The sequence below is a fragment of the Trichomycterus rosablanca genome, chromosome 7 (assembly GCF_030014385.1).
Source record: "Trichomycterus rosablanca isolate fTriRos1 chromosome 7, fTriRos1.hap1, whole genome shotgun sequence".
In the NCBI taxonomy this organism is placed as follows: Eukaryota; Metazoa; Chordata; class Actinopteri; order Siluriformes; family Trichomycteridae; genus Trichomycterus; species Trichomycterus rosablanca.
This window is the reverse complement of record NC_085994.1, coordinates 37880592-37898877: the sequence shown is the minus strand read 5'-3', so window position 1 is coordinate 37898877 and position 18286 is coordinate 37880592. Positions and strand designations below refer to the sequence as shown.

Here is an 18286-nt window from a genome sequence, read left to right as displayed (position 1 = left end):
AAACTGGCTAAATTTTGTTAATTTTTTGAATTAGAATTGAAAGTGGAGTATTTTCAGTGCATTTGCATTTATGGAAATAAAAGTTATCATAATGATTTTGTGCTTTATTCACTTTTTTAAAACCACTGCTATTTTTTTGAACACTACTGTAAGTGAGGTGAATTGAAGATACAAAATTGTCCATGACTGTGTTTGACATTAAACTTGAATTGATGCACTTTGTGTGAAGAGTAACTATTGTTTCTGCCATGCATGTAACCAAAGTGTCTAAAACATGACGTTAAAATTTTAATAAATAAAAAATAATCTTCAGAGACCTTGTTTGTGCACGTGATCAAAATAAAAAGCTTCAAGGGGGCAATTTTGCACCACTCATTATGGACAGTGGCACCTAAATAATGGCAGACTTTGTTTTCAGGGCTAAGACCATCCAGACAAAAATACTAGTTTTTATGTGCTTTGTACTCAGATGATCTTCTGATGGTTGCGGTCAATCCAGTCCTTACCTGGGCACAGAGAAGTCTGCAGTTATAGTCACTGTGCGTGTTGGACACCAACAGCAGCGCTTCTTCCTCCACACCTACTGCTGCTGCTTCAGTCTTCATCCATCCATTTCTCCTCCTTGCATCACTTTAACTTTAAACATCTACCTGCTGTGTTTATTTATTCTGACTGTAGTTTGGTGATTAATTCATGTTAGTTGTTGATGGTTCTGTGCTGGTTTGGGACGGACCGCTGTGTTTGTAGGACCTGTTAGGAAGAAGATAAGTTTATGTTGTGTTCATAAAGAAGTGTAATGAGGGACCGGTTAGCCGATTTAAAAGCGGTAAGTAAATACATTTGTTGATATTTAAAGCTGCTTTGTAATTATAAAACATGTCGGAGTGTTATTTGCTAAGCTACAGGTAGGCTAAGTGGGCTGAATTCCGAATGTCGCACTTGTTTGCTATGTAGTGCACTAGGTAGAAAATAAAAAGCCGCTATTTTGACGCATGCGTAGTGCACTTGTGTAGGGATGTAGGAACGATTTAGGATTAGGTCTCAGGTGTTCGCTTGCCCCAATACGTAACATTTCATGATATTTCTATTTACAATAGAGTTTATTTGTCCAAAACTTAATTTTGTAACAACAATAATATGTGCGTTTGAAATTCTACACTTGCAAGGGACATGTGCAGACTTTGAAAATTAAAATTATTTTTCTCTTTCCAAGCTTTTTTAACCCAGGTATCACTGTCCACAGATGAGCAAGCTCTTCACCACAGACTTTAAGCTACACCTGCTCCAAAATCAGCACCTTAAAGCTTGACTACATGTTCATGTTGACAAAAAAAATATGTAAAGCTGCTCAAATGTGGACAGTGGCACTTTTTAGACACATTCTAATTTATGAGACCTGGTTTTGTTTGTTTTTTATTAAAATGATCTGCTTTCTGAGATCTAATCGGAACAAACTATCCTTGTTTATGTAGGCAGAGAAAAGTAAATGGATGAAGTTTATCGTACCTATTTGCCTTATCTCTAATAAGGATTTAAGAGGTCAAATCAAGTACGGTGATACAGAAAGATATTCACTTGCTACAGGATCACAGATAATATAAATGATAAAAGAATCTTTATCTTGTCGTCTGGAAATTTTCTCTTCTGTATGTATTTATTAACCTTGTGATGTGAGAGTAATGCTAGAGAAGTAAAAGCCAGGGGAGAATGCCAGGGAAATGAGAAACACCCAAAGTGGACATATATTAAATATCTATATGTGTATATACAGTGTATCACAAAAGTGAGTACACCCCTCACATTTCTGCAGATATTTAAGTATATCTTTTCATGGGACAACACTGACAAAATGACACTTTGACACAATGAAAAGTAGTCTGTGTGCAGCTTATATAACAGTGTAAATTTATTCTTCCCTCAAAATAACTCAATATACAGCCATTAATGTCTAAACCACCGGCAACAAAAGTGAGTACACCCCTAAGAGACTACACCCCTAAATGTGCAAATTGAGCACTGCTTATCATTTTCCCTCCAAAATGTCATGTGATTTGTTAGTGTTACTAGGTCTCAGGTGTGCATAGGGAGCAGGTGTGTTCAATTTAGTAGTACAGCTCTCACACTCTCTCATACTGGTCACTGAAAGTTCCAACATGGCACCTCATGGCAAAGAACTCTCTGAGGATCTTAAAAGACGAATTGTTGTGCTACATGAAGATGGCCAAGGCTACAAGAAGATTGCCAACACCCTGAAACTGAGCTGCAGCACAGTGGCCAAGATTATCCAGCATTTTAAAAGAGCAGGGTCCACTCAGAACAGACCTCGCATTGGTCGTCCAAAGAAGCTGAGTGCACGTGTTCAGCGTCACATCCAACTGCTGTCTTTGAAAGCTAGGCGCAGGAGTGCTGTCAGCATTGCTGCAGAGATTGAAAAGGTGGGGGGTCAGCCTGTCAGTGCTCAGACCATACGCCGCACACTACATCAAATTGGTCTGCATGGCTGTCACCACAGAAGGAAGCCTCTTCTGAAGTCTCTACATAAGAAAGCCCGCAAACAGTTTGCTGAAGACATGTCAACAAAGGACATGGATTACTGGAACCATGTCCTATGGTCTGATGAGACCAAGATTAATTTGTTTGGTTCAGATGGTCTCAAGCATGTGTGGCGGCAATCAGGTGAGGAGTACAAAGATAAGTGTGTCATGCCTACAGTCAAGCATGGTGGTGGGAATGCCATGGTCTGGGGCTGCATGAGTGCAGCAGGTGTTGGGGAGTTACATTTCATTGAGGGACACATGAACTCCAATATGTACTGTGAAATACTGAAGCAGAGCATGATCCCCTCCCTCCGGAAACTGGGTCGCAGGGCAGTGTTCCAGCATGATAATGACCCCAAACACACCTCTAAGACGACCACTGCTTTATTGAAGAGGCTGAGGGTAAAGGTGATGGACTGGCCAAGCATGTCTCCAGACCTAAACCCAATAGAACATCTTTGGGGCATCCTCAAGCGGAAGGTGGAGGAGCGCAAAGTCTCGAATATCCGCCAGCTCCGTGATGTCGTCATGGAGGAGTGGAAAAGCATTCCAGTGGCAACCTGTGAAGCTCTGGTAAACTCCATGCCCAGGAGAGTTAAGGCAGTTCTGGGAAATAATGGTGGCCACACAAAATATTGACACTTCAGGAACTTTCACTAAGGGGTGTACTCACTTTTGTTGCTGGTGGTTTAGACATTAATGGCTGTATATTGAGTTATTTTGAGGGAAGAATAAATTTACACTGTTATATAAGCTGCACACAGACTACTTTTCATTGTGTCAAAGTGTCATTTTGTCAGTGTTGTCCCATGAAAAGATATACTTAAATATCTGCAGAAATGTGAGGGGTGTACTCACTTTTGTGATACACTGTATATATATATATATATATATATATATATATATGTGTGTATCTGAAGTCCCAGGATGGGTTGTCCCAATACTTTTGTCCATATAGTGTGTGTTTCTTTTCAATCTTTCAAAGTATGTCAGTAGGTGGCTTTGATTGCCCTGGGGTGTGAGTGAGTGTAAATAACTAAATGGGCATTTAATTCCTGTTGAGGGGACTGGCACTCTGCACCTTGTGTTACTGGGTTAGGCTCCAGATTTAACTTGACTTTCACCAGGATACGGTTGTTACTTGTGCTGAATAAGTTAGTGTAGTGACTTTGTGTGATGTGATTTATAACCCAAACTGTGCTTGATTTAGGTAAGTATAGAGGAAGATGTCATCATCACCACCCCTGTGGGTCACGTCAGCTTCATGGAGGACTTTTTCAGGAACGTATGTGAATTACATTGCTCAATTACATTCACATTATCAGGTAGACTTGTTCCAATTATTCAGTCACAGAAAAATAGCTGCATAAATAATTTAAATCCAGAGAATGTAGTGGCTTTTGTCCATTAGCATGTTGGACATCCTCTTTCAAACTCATGCCCTGTAAAGTTGTAACAGGCTCCATTCTATTACTACAAAAGGCTTTACACAATTTTGGTGTGTCTCTGTGGAAATTTGTGGTCATTCAGTCAAAAAAACTATTGTAAGGTTGGACAAAAACATTCCACATTAATTCCGGGAAGCCGTAAGCCATAGTTTAGAGGTTAACGTACTTGGCTAGTAATCAGAACTTGCTGGTTCAAGCCCCACCACTGCCAGGTTGCTGCCTTTGGGCCCTTGAGCAAAGCCCTTAACCCTCATTTGTTTAGACTATATACTGTAACTGTAATGTAAGTCGCGTCTGCTAAATGTTGAAAATGTAAATTCCAGAGCTGTTTAGTGGGGTTGAGGTCAGGGCTCCGTGCTGTTTGCTGGAGTTTCTCAATACCAAACTGGTCAAACAGTGTCATTATAGACTCGGCTTTGTGCACTGGGGTACAATAATTCTGGAACACAAAAGGACCTTTCCCAAAGTGTTGCCACAAAGTTGACAGCATATAATTTTTACCCAAATCCAATAATAAGAATGCGTGTCCACATAATTGACTTTGGCAGCATTCTGACTGTGTGTTTCAGGTGAAGGAAGTCAGAGAGGTCATCGACAAGATCACCTCACAGGTGAATGAGGTGAAGAAGAAACATGGCACCATCCTCTCAGCACCAAACCCTGATGAGAGTGGGTACACTCATCATGCACCAACCACACAGCAAACATACACTAAACACACTGTGATGTGTTCAGCTCTGATTCGTTGATTTATAAGCAGTAGCATTTTTGCTGCTTCTCCTGCTACAGCCCTCCACTCCTGACTGAGGAGAGCCGTGACTAACACACGCCCGCTCTGGCACGTGTGCAGTAGCTGATTGCTTCTTTTTTACCTGCACAAGGACGGTTCATATGGAGATACAAATACAATTATTCACACTGTGTCTGTTCGTAGAATTCAATGTTATATATACTGTATATAGTCCAGCACACTTCATCTGTGTTTTCTTTTTCTGCCACTCATAGTTCTTACACTCCTGGCCTGAACTCCCCACAGCATGAATAAATCCTCAGGAAAAGAAATAGCTATCAAGTTAATCAGTTCACAATTCAGAGAGAAAACAAGAACCCTGATTGATAACAATCGACTGAAATCTGAAGTAGTGCATCAAAGGCTGCTGTCATGGACGTCTTCCTAAACATAATCAGGGCTCACACATGGTTGGTCCAAGACTTTGGATGTAAAGAACAATACACTGTTGTAATGTGAATGTTTTGTTCTTTCAGAAACTAAAGTGGAGCTCGAACAGCTGATGTTCGAAATCAAGAAACATGCCAACATGGTGCAGACCAAACTCAAATGTGAGTTACAATATCTGTGTGGGAACTTAAGGCTGGGTGTGCAAAGAGGACAATGCAGTGTTAATTTAGTAAAGCTGTAGCTCATTTGACCATCATAAACCAGAAAACCACAAATTATGATATTTCAATTCTGAAACAATTAATAAATAGTGGTTCTAAATTAAAATAAATAAAACTGGTGTATGAACGAGTAAACAGTGTGAAGGGAACTGACACAAAGTCACTGGATTCAGGGTAAATGGTTTTATCGTAATAAAAATGTTAATGTATACAGAAAAAACTATTTTTCTGGTCGACTGTTATGTAGGATTTTTTGCAAAGTTCTAAGCCAGTATGGTCAGGGTTACCAAATAAGACATAAACTCTTATGTTATAACAGATATTCTCTTAAACAGATATATAACATATTTATTAGAATGACCAGATTTGATTGCTAAGGCTGTTTGATTACTAATTCTAGCTCTAGGTGATTATGAATGATTTAGACATGTGATTATTTCTCTTAATCTTCAGCCATGCAGCAGAGTATGCCTTCAGAGGACCAAACTAAAGGAGGCTCAGTAAGCTTGCGCATTCAGAGAACTCAGGTAGAGAATATAGTTCACTTATCGCCAATCAATCTTTTCTCTTTTACTGCTGTGGTTTCAGGTACTGGTATCTGTGGTTCTATATGCTTTTTCTATTTACTTTGACGATTTTGCTTCTCTCTTTGCAGCATGCATTCTTGTCTCGGACGTTTGTGGAGGTCATGACTGAGTACAACGAGACTCAGGTGGCCTTCAGAGAGCGCAGCAAAACCAGGATCCAAAGACAGATGGAGATCAGTAAGATACAATCCTACACACACATACACCTCTCCATTATGGATCAGAACCTCGCTTACACTGTCATACTTGCATAGTTTTCCAGCACAACCATACACTGAAACTAACTATAGCACATACAGTGGAAAACAAGAACCCAACCACTTACGTTTATTAGGTCTTCTAATCATTGAATTCATGTCTAAATACTTTTTCCCTAATCATAATCTTATGCTTCTAAATGTGTACCTTTGTTCATTTGCAGAACATAACGTCACATTTACACTCCTTATTGAGCAGATCTTTTAAATGTGTGGCAACAGTTTGGGAAAGGCCCTTTTCTTCTTTCAGTATGCCCCTGTGCTACTAATTGGGCACAAATTCCCAGCTATTCCCTACATAATGGGGTCAACTAAATTCTAATTTCAATTGTTTTTTGAGAAATATGGTCAACAACATCATGGTTAGGTGTCCACATACTTAATGCCACCTGGATGTGTGTAAATGGTGGCTCAGTGTGAGTCCGTTTGTGTCTGATTTCCAAACTGAGAACGAGTTCCTCGTTCACCGTGAGACACATGAGACAAGCTTCTCTGTCACCTGAGACTCTGTAGTAGGCGTTACTGGGGTAACACAGGACTGGAGAGTCAGGTAAACCACAGCGCGGCATGATGAGGATGGTGGCTCATGGGATTGAGAACGAACAGAGTAGGACAGAAGTTTACAGACACGTGTATGGGGAAAAACTCTGCCACGGCGGTCCTTTTTGTGATTGAATGTTTGGAACTGGTACTAAACTATATTTTTTAGTTTACTGAAGATTTTTTTTTTTCAATTTATATAAAAATCTGGAACCCAGTTATTATCTCCCAAGATCATTTTTGTCTGCCCCCATATTTAGGGGTTGCTGCAGTGGATCATTCTGGTTCACATACGTGAACTGGCACAGTTGTTACGTTGGGTGGCCTTTCTTATTTTTGTCCAGGCTTGGGACCTGGCACTGAAAGCCCACTAACGAGTGCCCCTCCCTGTATTTAGGCTTTTAGCCCCCCAAGCCGATAATGATTAAGATTTAAAGCCCGGATCTCAGCAGTAGTTAGCCAGCAAGATTTTACCAGTGTGCCACCTGAGTGCCAATCATCAACCAAATCAATCCATGAGTGAATATTATGTTTAGTAGAGTGAAAACCCGTGGAGTGTAGTCTAATTTTGGTTCATGTACAGTGTGGTTGTGCATCCTGCTGATAAATAAACATGTATTTCACGAGTGTTGTGCTACTTTATTTATAAGATTACTTACAGTCTGCATGTGTTTTACAGCTGGAAGGATGACCACAAATGAGGAACTGGAGAACATGCTAGAGAGCGGGAACCCCTCCATTTTCACAGCGGATGTGAGTTTAAAATTAAGACTTTGATCAACCTGCACTGCAACGTTTTTATCATCACTGTTTAATGGTGGACGCTGGTCAGTCTGCTGATGAAGCATTTCTTCGTTCTCAGATCATCTCAGACTCTCAGGTCACTCGGGAGGCTTTAGACGAGATCGAGTCGAGACACAGAGACATTATTCGGCTGGAGTCCAGCATCAGAGAGCTCCACGACATATTCATTAACATGGCCAGTCGGGTCGAGATGCAGGTGCGATTAAGCTTATTAAGCTTTTTAAAAAGGTGTTGGAAAAATAAAGCAGGGTGTTCAGAGGAAAACACAACTTACTTACTGCTTAATGTCATTACTTTTTTTTTCCTCCCCTAATCTAGTCATGTCCAATTCCCCTGACCGCGTCCTCTATACTGATTCGACCCCTCACCGCTGACTGAGGACGCCTCTTAATTGACATACTCCCCCTCCGGCACGTACAGTCAGTACAGACTGCATTTTTCACCTGCACGAGTCGAGTTCATACACTGACGAGCACTGTGTACGGAGGGCCACACCCCCACCAGCATTATTCCTCAGCCCTGTGCAGGCGCCGTCAGTCAGCCAGCAGGGGCCGCAGTCGCACCAGTTATGAGGACCTATGAGCCGACTTTTTTACCCTCTAACCCTGAACAACAGCCAATCGTTGTTCATGCTGCCGCCCAGTCGGAAAGGCAGAGCTGAGATTCGATACGATGTATTCGAAACCCCAACTCTGGTGTGCTAGCGTACTTTACCGCCGCGCCATCTGAGCGGCCGCTTAATGTCATCCATGCCGTAGATGGAGATTAAAGTTTACGAATCTGAGGCAAACCGTGACGTCCAAAAGTATGTGAACATCACCTTTTATATTCAAGTTTCACAGGTGCTCACAGATTTGTGCTTACTGTGCAGGAGCTCAGTTCTACTGAACACATTTGGGATAAATTGGAACATTGATTGTGACCAAGGCCTTCTCAACATTGCCCTCATGTTGATTTGATACAAATTCTAAAATGTTTGGAAACTTGTGAAAACTCTAAGAATAAGTGGAGGCTTTTATAGCTTTTACAGGACGGAGGGGGCAGCTCCATATTCAAGCCCTTGTTTTTTTAATAAGATGTCCAACAAGCTAATGTTGGGGTGACTCCATCTTCTGGACTGTATTTTGTATTTCTTCCTACATTTGGTGATATTTTAGGTTACAGTAATGAAATGACTGTTCTTGTGTGTTTACAGGGTGACACGATTTACAGCATCGAGAAGAATGTAAGAAACGCAGCAGACTACGTAATAAAGGGTAAAGAGGAAATTAGGAAAGCTAAGAGGTACCAGCAGAGTGCTCGCCGGGTACGAAAACACACATTAGCACCCTTAAAATCATACTACTTACAATTAACCTTTTATTATGAGAGTTTAAACTGCTGCAGGCTTTTACCGTCTCAATACTTTAACTGATTTAGCTTCCCTGCTTCTTTTCAACAATATATGGGCTGTCTGGACATGTGCTGATAATCACTTATACACTACACTGCAATATTTCTACACCTTTCAAGTAAAAAAGCACATTTTGTTAAACGGTTTAAACCAATAACCAGCTGTCGTTAGATGCAGTCAACTATTAGTCTAGTGATAAAATTAAAATAGGCACTTGGGTGTCTAGCGTACGACCTCTGAGCCTCAGGTTCGAATCTCAGAAGTGCTGTCGGTCGTTTGGGCGTCTATACAGACATGATTTATAGTTTGCATGTTCTCTCCGTGTCTGTGTGGGTTTCCTCCCGGAGCTACGGTTTCCTCCCACAGTCCAAAGACGTGCAAGTGAGGTGAACTGGAGATACAAAACTGTCCATGACTGTGTGAATGTAACCAAAGTGTGTAAAACATGACGTTAAAACCCTAATAAATAAATACAGACATGATTGGCTTTGTCCAAGGGTGGATTGCTGAAGCCCTTTGTTGGATTGGGGTCCTGTCCTGGGTATTCCTGCCTTGCAGCCAGGTGAAGCTGGACCCACTGAGACCCTAACCATGATAAAGTGGTTGATGATGCTTATTCTAGCTAATACAGCATTCACATTTTGCTTTGAGTAGGCACTTTTATTCTGAGCGACTTACATTAAAGGCCTTGCTCAGGGGCCCAAAGTGGCAGCTTAGTGGTGAGGCTCGAATCAGCGTCCTTCCAATCCTCAGTCTAGTATCTTAATAGTAGTAAGATAGTAAAGGTTGTCACCTAATATCTACAGTGTATCACAAAAGTGAGTACACCCCTCACATTTCTGCAGATATTTAAGTATATCTTTTCATGGGACAACACTGACAAAATGACACTTTGACACAATGAAAAGTAGTCTGTGTGCAGCTTATATAACAGTGTAAATTTATTCTTTCCTCAAAATAACTCAATATACAGCCATTAATGTCTAAACCACCGGCAACAAAAGTAAGTACACCCCTAAGAGACTACACCCCTAAATGTCCAAATTGAGCACTGCTTGTCATTTTCCCTCCAAAATGTCATGTGACTCGTTAGTGTTACTAGGTCTCAGGTGTGCATAGGGAGCAGGTGTGTTCAATTTAGTAGTACAGCTCTCACACTCTCTCATACTGGTCAATGAAAGTTCCAACATGGCACCTCATGGCAAAGAACTCTCTGAGGATCTTAAAAGACGAATTGTTGCGCTACATGAAGATGGCCAAGGCTACAAGAAGATTGCCAACACCCTGAAACTGAGCTGCAGCACAGTGGCCAAGATCATCCAGCGTTTTAAAAGAGCAGGGTCCACTCAGAACAGACCTCGTGTTGGTCGTCCAAAGAAGCTGAGTGCATGTGCTCAGCGTCAAATCCAACTGCTGTCTTTGAAAGATAGGCGCAGGAGTGCTGTCAGCATTGCTGCAGAGATTGAAAAGGTGGGGGGTCAGCCTGTCAGTGCTCAGACCATACGCCGCACACTACATCAAATTGGTCTGCATGGCTGTCACCCCAGAAGGAAGCCTCTTCTGAAGTCTCTACACAAGAAAGCCCGCAAACAGTTTGCTGAAGACATGTCAACAAAGGACATGGATTACTGGAACCATGTCCTATGGTCTGATGAGACCAAGATTAATTTGTTTGGTTCAGATGGTCTCAAGCATGTGTGGCGGCAATCAGGTGAGGAGTACAAAGATAAGTGTGTCATGCCTACAGTCAAGCATGGTGGTGGGAATGCCATGGTCTGGGGCTGCATGAGTGCAGCAGGTGTTGGGGAGTTACATTTCATTGAGGGACACATGAACTCCAATATGTACTGTGAAATACTGAAGCAGAGCATGATCCCCTCCCTCCGGAAACTGGGTCGCAGGGCAGTGTTCCAGCATGATAATGACCCCAAACACACCTCTAAGACGACCACTGCTTTATTGAAGAGGCTGAGGGTAAAGGTGATGGACTGGCCAAGCATGTCTCCAGACCTAAACCCAATAGAACATCTTTGGGGCATCCTCAAGCGGAAGGTGGAGGAGCGCAAAGTCTCGAATATCCGCCAGCTCCGTGATGTCGTCATGGAGGAGTGGAAAAGCATTCCAGTGGCAACCTGTGAAGCTCTGGTAAACTCCATGCCCAGGAGAGTTAAGGCAGTTCTGGGAAATAATGGTGGCCACACAAAATATTGACACTTCAGGAACTTTCACTAAGGGGTGTACTCACTTTTGTTGCCGGTGGTTTAGACATTAATGGCTGTATATTGAGTTATTTTGAGGGAAGAATAAATTTACACTGTTATATAAGCTGCACACAGACTACTTTTTATTGTGCCAAAGTGTCATTTTGTCAGTGTTGTCCCATGAAAAGATATACTTAAATATCTGCAGAAATGTGAGGGGTGTACTCACTTTTGTGATACACTGTACATTTTGTTTGCTTTGTGCTTTTTGAGTTTAATTTGCTTATAATTGGTGCCACATGTTAGGAACATGCACAAATATCTACATAACTGGTGCACCAGTGTTAGGATACTGTATGAAAGACCTCAGTCCCCATAAACTGCTAACATTTTCATTTTTTCGTGACAGAAATACATTATTCTTGCTCTGATCGTTGTGGTGATAGTCTGTGTTCTTGCACTCATCATCGGCCTGTCTGTGGGCCTGTCCTCCCAATCGACTACAACCTCCACCTCGTCCTCTGCGGCAGCAACCAATCCTGCTTAATTTCTCTACTCAAGCACTAACCACTGTATGTATTACCATGTTATTGAAACATGAAAATTGGATGATTGTGTTTCCTGTACTGACAGCCTTTTTCTGTCCTCACCAGGGAGCTGTGATATTTTCCTCATCATACTAGTTTAGTTCAGTCAACTGAACTAAGACTTCAACCAAAGAGGAGCAGAAGTTCAGCACTAAATTTTGGATTGAAACATTTTTGCTATGGTTTCTTTGTTTGAGGGAATCTTTATGTTCAAATTCTGAATGCTCTTTATAAATACTGGATAAAATCAAATCTAGGATTAAATCCTTGATCTGTCAGAACTTCAATCACATCTTTTCATTACACATTTGAAGCTGTGCCTTGATTGTTTACATTTTGTGTGGAGCGTCGATTGTGTTGAAATCCATGTTTACCTTTTCACTGATTGCACTGTAAACACACACATACACTAATCAGCCATAACATTAAAACCACCTCCTTGTTTCAATAGAAGCACTTTGTAGTTCTACAATTACTGACTGTAGTCCATCCGTTTCTCTGCATGCTTTGTTAGCCCCCTTTCATGCCGTTCTTTAATGGTCAGGACCCCCACAGGACCACCACAGAGCAGGTATTATTTAGGTGGTGGATCATTCTCAGCACTGCAGTGACACTGACATGGTGGTGGTGTGTTAGTGTGTGTTGTGCTGGTATGAGTGGATCAGACACAGCAGCGCTGCTGGAGTTTTTAAACACCTCACCGTCACTGCTGGACTGAGAATAGTCCACCAACCAAATATATCCAGCCAACAGCGCCCCGTGGGCAGCGTCCTGTGATCACTGATGAAGGTCTAGAAGATGACCGACTCAAACAGCAGCAATAGATGAGCGATCGTCTCTGACTCCGACTAGGTAGGAGTGTCTAATAGAGTGGACAGTGAGTGGACACGGTATTTAAAAACTCCAGCAGCGCTGCTGTGTCTGATCCACTCATACCAGCACAACACACACTAACACACCACCACCATGTCAGTGTCACTGCAGTGCTGAGAATCATCCACCACCTAAATAATACCTGCTCTGTGGGGGTCCTGACCATTGAGGAACAGATGGACTACAGTCAGTAATTGTATTACTCCACACGGAAAGGACCTGGACCGCCCCACCTGGGGATCAAACCCAGGACCTTCTTGCTGTGAGGCGACAGTGCTACCCACTAAGCCACCGTGCCGCCGGTGAAGGAGTGTAAAACGTGGTATGGATATTTTTTTTACAGAATCATAGTTAAGTACATTAAAGAGTTATCTGTATGGCCTGTTTCAAACTAGTATGATAATGTGCTAACTAGCTGGTTTATTAACAGGCTGGTGTGTTGATTAAGAAGCTAAGTAGCTCAATGAACCAATAAAGTAATCAGCTGCCAAGCAGAGGCTACAAACCAATTATATTCACTACATACACTATATGGACAAACGTATTGGAACAGACCTTCTAATTATTAGATTCATGTGTTTCAACAATTGCTAACAGGTGTACTAAATCAGTTATATAAAGAAACAGTTTAGGGAAGGTTTTTTCCTGTTCCAGCATGACTGTCCCCCTGTGTACAAAGCAAACTCTATGAAGACATGACTTAGACAAACTTCAGTGGGCAGAAACTCCACTGAACAGCTTTGGAATGAACTGGAACTTCAACTGGGTTTTTTAACCAACATTTTGTTTCCCTCTGGATTTCAGAAAAAGACAGTAAAATGTATGCTCTGGGAAAATATGGTTAATGTGTTGCTCCAGGCTCCAATCAGCATCATGAGAAGTCCTTCTTACTTTATAGTAATGGGGGCCGTAGCCTTCGATGAAACTCAGACTGGAATCTGTTGAGAAGGCTGAAATTTTTAAACCCAATTAACTTCTTTAACATCACTGCGTTTTCTTTAAATGCATCTGTGTACCCGACTCGTTACGTGCAATACCATACACCGCCGCCAGAGGCAGCAAAGTCTCATGAGTCAGGATGACTGGAAAACCAGGGAAACCTTGGGATGGATACAGTATAAATGCATTAGTGGAAAGATAAAGAGTGTAAAGATTTATTCACCCATCCAAGAGTAGAAACTTTAATTTAGTACTTTATCTGTCCATTATACTGTATATAAGTCTCTTAATTGACCCATTCATCTGTATAAACATTTATCTATACCACCATCCAACTGTCAATTTATCCATCTATAGATCTATTAATTCATGTGTCTATTCCTCTATATAAATAAGAATTTATTTATTTACATATTACATATTAACTATTACACATATCTACAAATTTTCCCATCCAACCCATCCATTCATCAGCGTAAGTCATTCATTCATTTGTCCATCAGTTCATCAACCCACCTTGTCATCTATACATCCATACTGTGCATTTAATATCGTTTAATCAATTCACCCATCATTTGCTCACCTACTCACTCATGCACCAACCCACCCACCTATTTATCAATCCATCCATCCATTCATCCACCCACCCACCTATTTATCCATTCATCCATCCATCCACCCTTCAATCCATCCATCCACCCACCTATTTATACATCGAACCATCCACCCACCCACCCACCTATTTATCCATCCAATCACCCATCCACCCTTCAATCCATCCATCCACCCACCTATTTATCCATTCATCCATCCATCCACCCTTCAATCCATCCATCCACCCACCTATTTATCCATTCATCCATCCATCCACCCTTTAATCCATCCATCCACCCACCTATTTATACATCAAACCATCCACCCACCCACCTATTTATCCATCCAATCACCCATCCACCCACCCACCTATTTATCCACCCACCCACCTATTTATCCATCCACCCATCCAGCCACCCACCTATTTATCCATCCATCCAATCCCCCATCCATCCACCCAGCTATTTATCCATCCAATCACCCATCCATCCACCCACATATTTATTCATCCACCCATTCATTCATCAGTTTATCACTGTATTCATCCATTTGTCCCTCTGTCCATCCAACTGTCAATCACCCATCTATCCATTCAAGTCCATCATCCATCAATATGTTTTTATCTAGTAGTCTAAACAGTCATCCACCAATCCACCAATCAGGCTCTGGTAAAAATGTGGACAATATTTAAAAAAATACATATATGCATAGGATGGCAGGATGGCAAACAGAATCAGTAAACAAAGACAACAAGAATGAAATGCTGGAAAGAAAAAGAAAAAAACTGTCTGCCCCCCTCTGTGCCAACAAAGTTGACCAGACCTGCCCTACTCGCTCAATTTATGTCGTCTTTGCGCCAGCTGGAGCCGAGTCAGTGTCCCAGTGTAGAATCGACTCCGCAGCTTTGAACTCGCAGCATAGTTCCCTATGCAGTGAATCAAAAAAAAAAAAATCGGTTCCTTAAGGAATCGACTCCCAACCCTAATGATCTGTGTGTGTCTCGCTGGTCCTGCTCGCGTGCTGTTATTTGCGCTCGTGCGTCGGTTAACGGCCGTTATTTGAGACTGACAGAAACAGCGATTCCTGCCGAGCGGCGGATTTTTCCTTCATCTTCACCCAACAACAACATCAACATCCCGGTAACCGAGCGGGGAGAGCGGCGGCGCACCGGGATACAGCAGCGTTCACATCAGGGGGGTCGCGTTTATCCGAGCGGAAGGACGCAGAGGAGCAGCCGGGAGCAGGAGCCAGGAATTCAGTACAGGTACTGCTGACAGGCTGTGTCCCAAACCATCCACCGAATAGAACACGACCAACGGTCGCTCTGCCTGCGTTACAAACTGCATACTTCCTTACTACATAGTATGTGAACATAGTATGCGTATGGATGCAGTAGTAGAATGCGTACTGCTTTAACATACTGCTTAGTATGGAAGTGTCCATAGACCAGAGGCTGCTTAACAGTTGAGGATTCCAGTCAGATGATACATTTTTGTTACCTGCAATATGTTTAGTAGATTCTTGTCAATTGATAATTATTGTCAGTTAATAATTACTGTCTGTCAGTTGCTATTTCTGTTCAGTTGACATTTTTTGTCTGTAATTTGTTTAACATGTGAAATCTTCCCAGTATGTAGTTCTTGTTGGTTAATTTTTCCAGTCGACGATTCTTTTACATTTACATGTTCGGCATTTAGTTGACGTTTTTTTCCAAAGCGACTTGCAGTATACAGTCTAAGCAATTAAGAGTTAAGGGCCTTGCTCAAGGGCCCAACAGTGGCAACTTGGCAGTGGTGGTTTTTGAACCGGCGACCTTCTGCTTACTGGTCCGGTCAGTGGCAGTTCTAGGGAGGGGGTGGCCATTATATGTAACTCAAATTGAATATGAAAAAGAATAGGACTTAATAAATGACATTTAAGCAGAGCAAATGCCTTAAATGGTGATTCTTGATCTGTTGATCTGTTTACATCAAACTCAAGAAAATGTAGACTGAAAACTGCATAAATAAAATGTTGAATTCTATTGAATATCGACTGTTTCCTCTTAATGCCCACAATGCACATTTGGGCAGAAAGTAATTGGCCCCTCTAACATAGCCTCTGGCCCCCCCACCTCACATGCTCTAGAACCGCCACTGGGTCCAGTACCTTAACCGCAAGGGTTTATCATTTGTCAGTGAGTAATTTCTGTCAAACTGATAGTTTCTAAAAGCTCGTAATTGTTGTCAGTTGGTGATTGATGGCCAATGTTGTCTGCTGATTTCTAGTTAATCTAGTTATGGATCCATACTGTTTGTTTCTTCTTCTTTTACTTGTTATTTGTTAATTATTGTTGGTTTGAACGTATTTCTGTTAGTAACTAACTAATTCGTTGCTATTTTTGGTTGATAGTAGTTCTTTTTTGTTAGTTAATGACAATGGCTGTTGATAATAGCTGTAGAATAACCAACTTAATTGCTTTTCATTTCATTTTCCTGGTCAGAGTTGCAGTGGGACCAGTTTCCCTGGAATCATTGGGCGCAATGCGTTAACACACCCCGGACAGGACACCAATCCATCACAGATCACTAGACCTAGCTGATCATGTCTGTGTATAGATGCCTGCCTGGCTGATAGCACCGCTAGGGATTCGAATCCTTGATCCCAGTGGTTGTGGACTAGTGGTCCAGTGTTGTCACCTATCAGCAAGAAGGGCCTAAGTTCGATTCCCCGTCCAGGTGGCCAGAATTCCTTCTATGTGGAGTTTGCATGTTCTCTCTGTGTCTGTGTGGGTTTCTTTTGGGTGCTCCGATTTCCTCCCACACGTCCAAAGACATGCAGTTAGGTCAGTTGGAGCTACTAGGGATTGCCCTAAGTGTGAGTGTGAGCGTGTTTGTGTGTGTGTTCCGTGATGGACTGGTGACCTGTCCGGGGTGTTTCCTGCCTTTTGCCCAATGAACTGGATACACAGTGACTCTAGCCAGGATAAAGCAGTGGTAAAACTGGTATCATTCTTCTTAGTTGATCATTCTTGTAGGTTCCTATTTTTCAGTTATGCTAGTAACTATAAATTACATTCAGTTTTGTTTTCTCATTGGTAAGAGTTGGTGGGAAATGTTTTCCCCGTCCCAAAAACTGTGTGATCTGACAGAAAGTGATCGCGAAAAGGTCAAATTGCTTCCAATTTATAAAAAAAAATGTGTAAAGGGCAGAGCACTTTCAAAACCTAAACAAAATTACCTTTTTGATTTGAAGTGCCATCACCCATTATACAAGGCTGAACATAGTGGTTACCAGGTTGCTATGGTAACAGTGTAGGGGTTGCGTGACTGGCTTTTTTATGTAGAGCCCCAAAAGTGGTTTTTAAAAGGTGCCCGGTCCAAAGTGCACTAATATCACAATAACACAGCTAACATTGACAACCCAAGACAAACTATCTTACAAACATTTAACAAACTAGCAGGAAAATCATCCTGCTGTAACACTTAGACTGATTATTACCGATCGATGTTTTGATGCACGCTCAGCAGCCGTGTCCCAGACCTCACACTATCAGCCTAATGCTAGGATTAGGATTATAGTTGGGATTAATATGATAGTGTGTCATTAAAACCGGCAGATGTTACATCTATAGTTTTAATTTAGTCCTGTTTTACATTTACATTTTCCGCATTTAGCAGACGCTTTTATCCAAAGCGACTTACAGTTGTGACAGTATACAGTCTAATTTTGTACCATGGTTTTGACCATGTCTGTCTGTTTTTGGCTGCTGTTTAAATAAATGAACTTTTTAATTGCAATATTGTGTGCTGCAGTATGTTTTTAGCATCTAACCCTGTATTTACTAGGACTGTGTGTGTGTGTGTGTGTGTGTGTGTGTGTGTGTGTGTGTGTGTGAAATATAATTTGTGGGATCACTGCATCTTATAGAAGCTTTTGATATGTCAGTATGTCAGACAGTTAAAGAAAATTACAGGCTTTTAGCAGCCACTGGATTTTGTAGATGTGAATATTTCTGTGTGTGTGTGTGAGTGAGTGTGTGTGTGTGTGTTCAGTATAAAAGCTGAATTGTAATGCACTGTGTTGATCTGGGGGTTGTTATTTTCAGTAAGTGCTGTTTCTCGGGTTGAGTTGTACATGATGTGA

At 41.7% G+C, this 18286-nt stretch overlaps 2 protein-coding genes across 4 annotated transcripts in view; both read left to right on the top strand.

Annotated features, from left to right (window-relative positions):
• The first annotated feature begins 653 nt into the window (after positions 1–653).
• stx2b (syntaxin 2b) lies at positions 654–12031 on the top strand. Of its 2 annotated transcripts, XM_062998683.1 has the most exons (11): positions 654–826; positions 3748–3822; positions 4555–4654; positions 5252–5326; positions 5840–5913; positions 6042–6150; positions 7450–7523; positions 7633–7770; positions 8770–8880; positions 11578–11740; positions 11822–12031. In XM_062998683.1, the coding sequence occupies exons 1-10, from the start codon at positions 797–799 to the stop codon at positions 11713–11715; spliced, it is 924 nt and encodes a 307-aa protein (XP_062854753.1). In that variant the 5' UTR covers positions 654–796; the 3' UTR covers positions 11716–11740; positions 11822–12031. The 2 variants fall into 2 exon arrangements, with proteins under 2 accessions (XP_062854753.1, XP_062854754.1); XM_062998684.1 differs by lacking the exon at positions 5252–5326.
• A 3198-nt stretch (positions 12032–15229) lies between these two features.
• The window catches only part of rimbp2b (RIMS binding protein 2b), a 99160-nt gene continuing 96103 nt past the window's right edge, over positions 15230–18286 (top strand). For both annotated transcript variants that reach the window (XM_062999392.1, XM_062999391.1), the window contains exon 1: positions 15230–15425. The gene's annotated coding sequence lies outside the window, so the exon portion shown is untranslated. The remainder of the gene's footprint in view (positions 15426–18286) is intronic.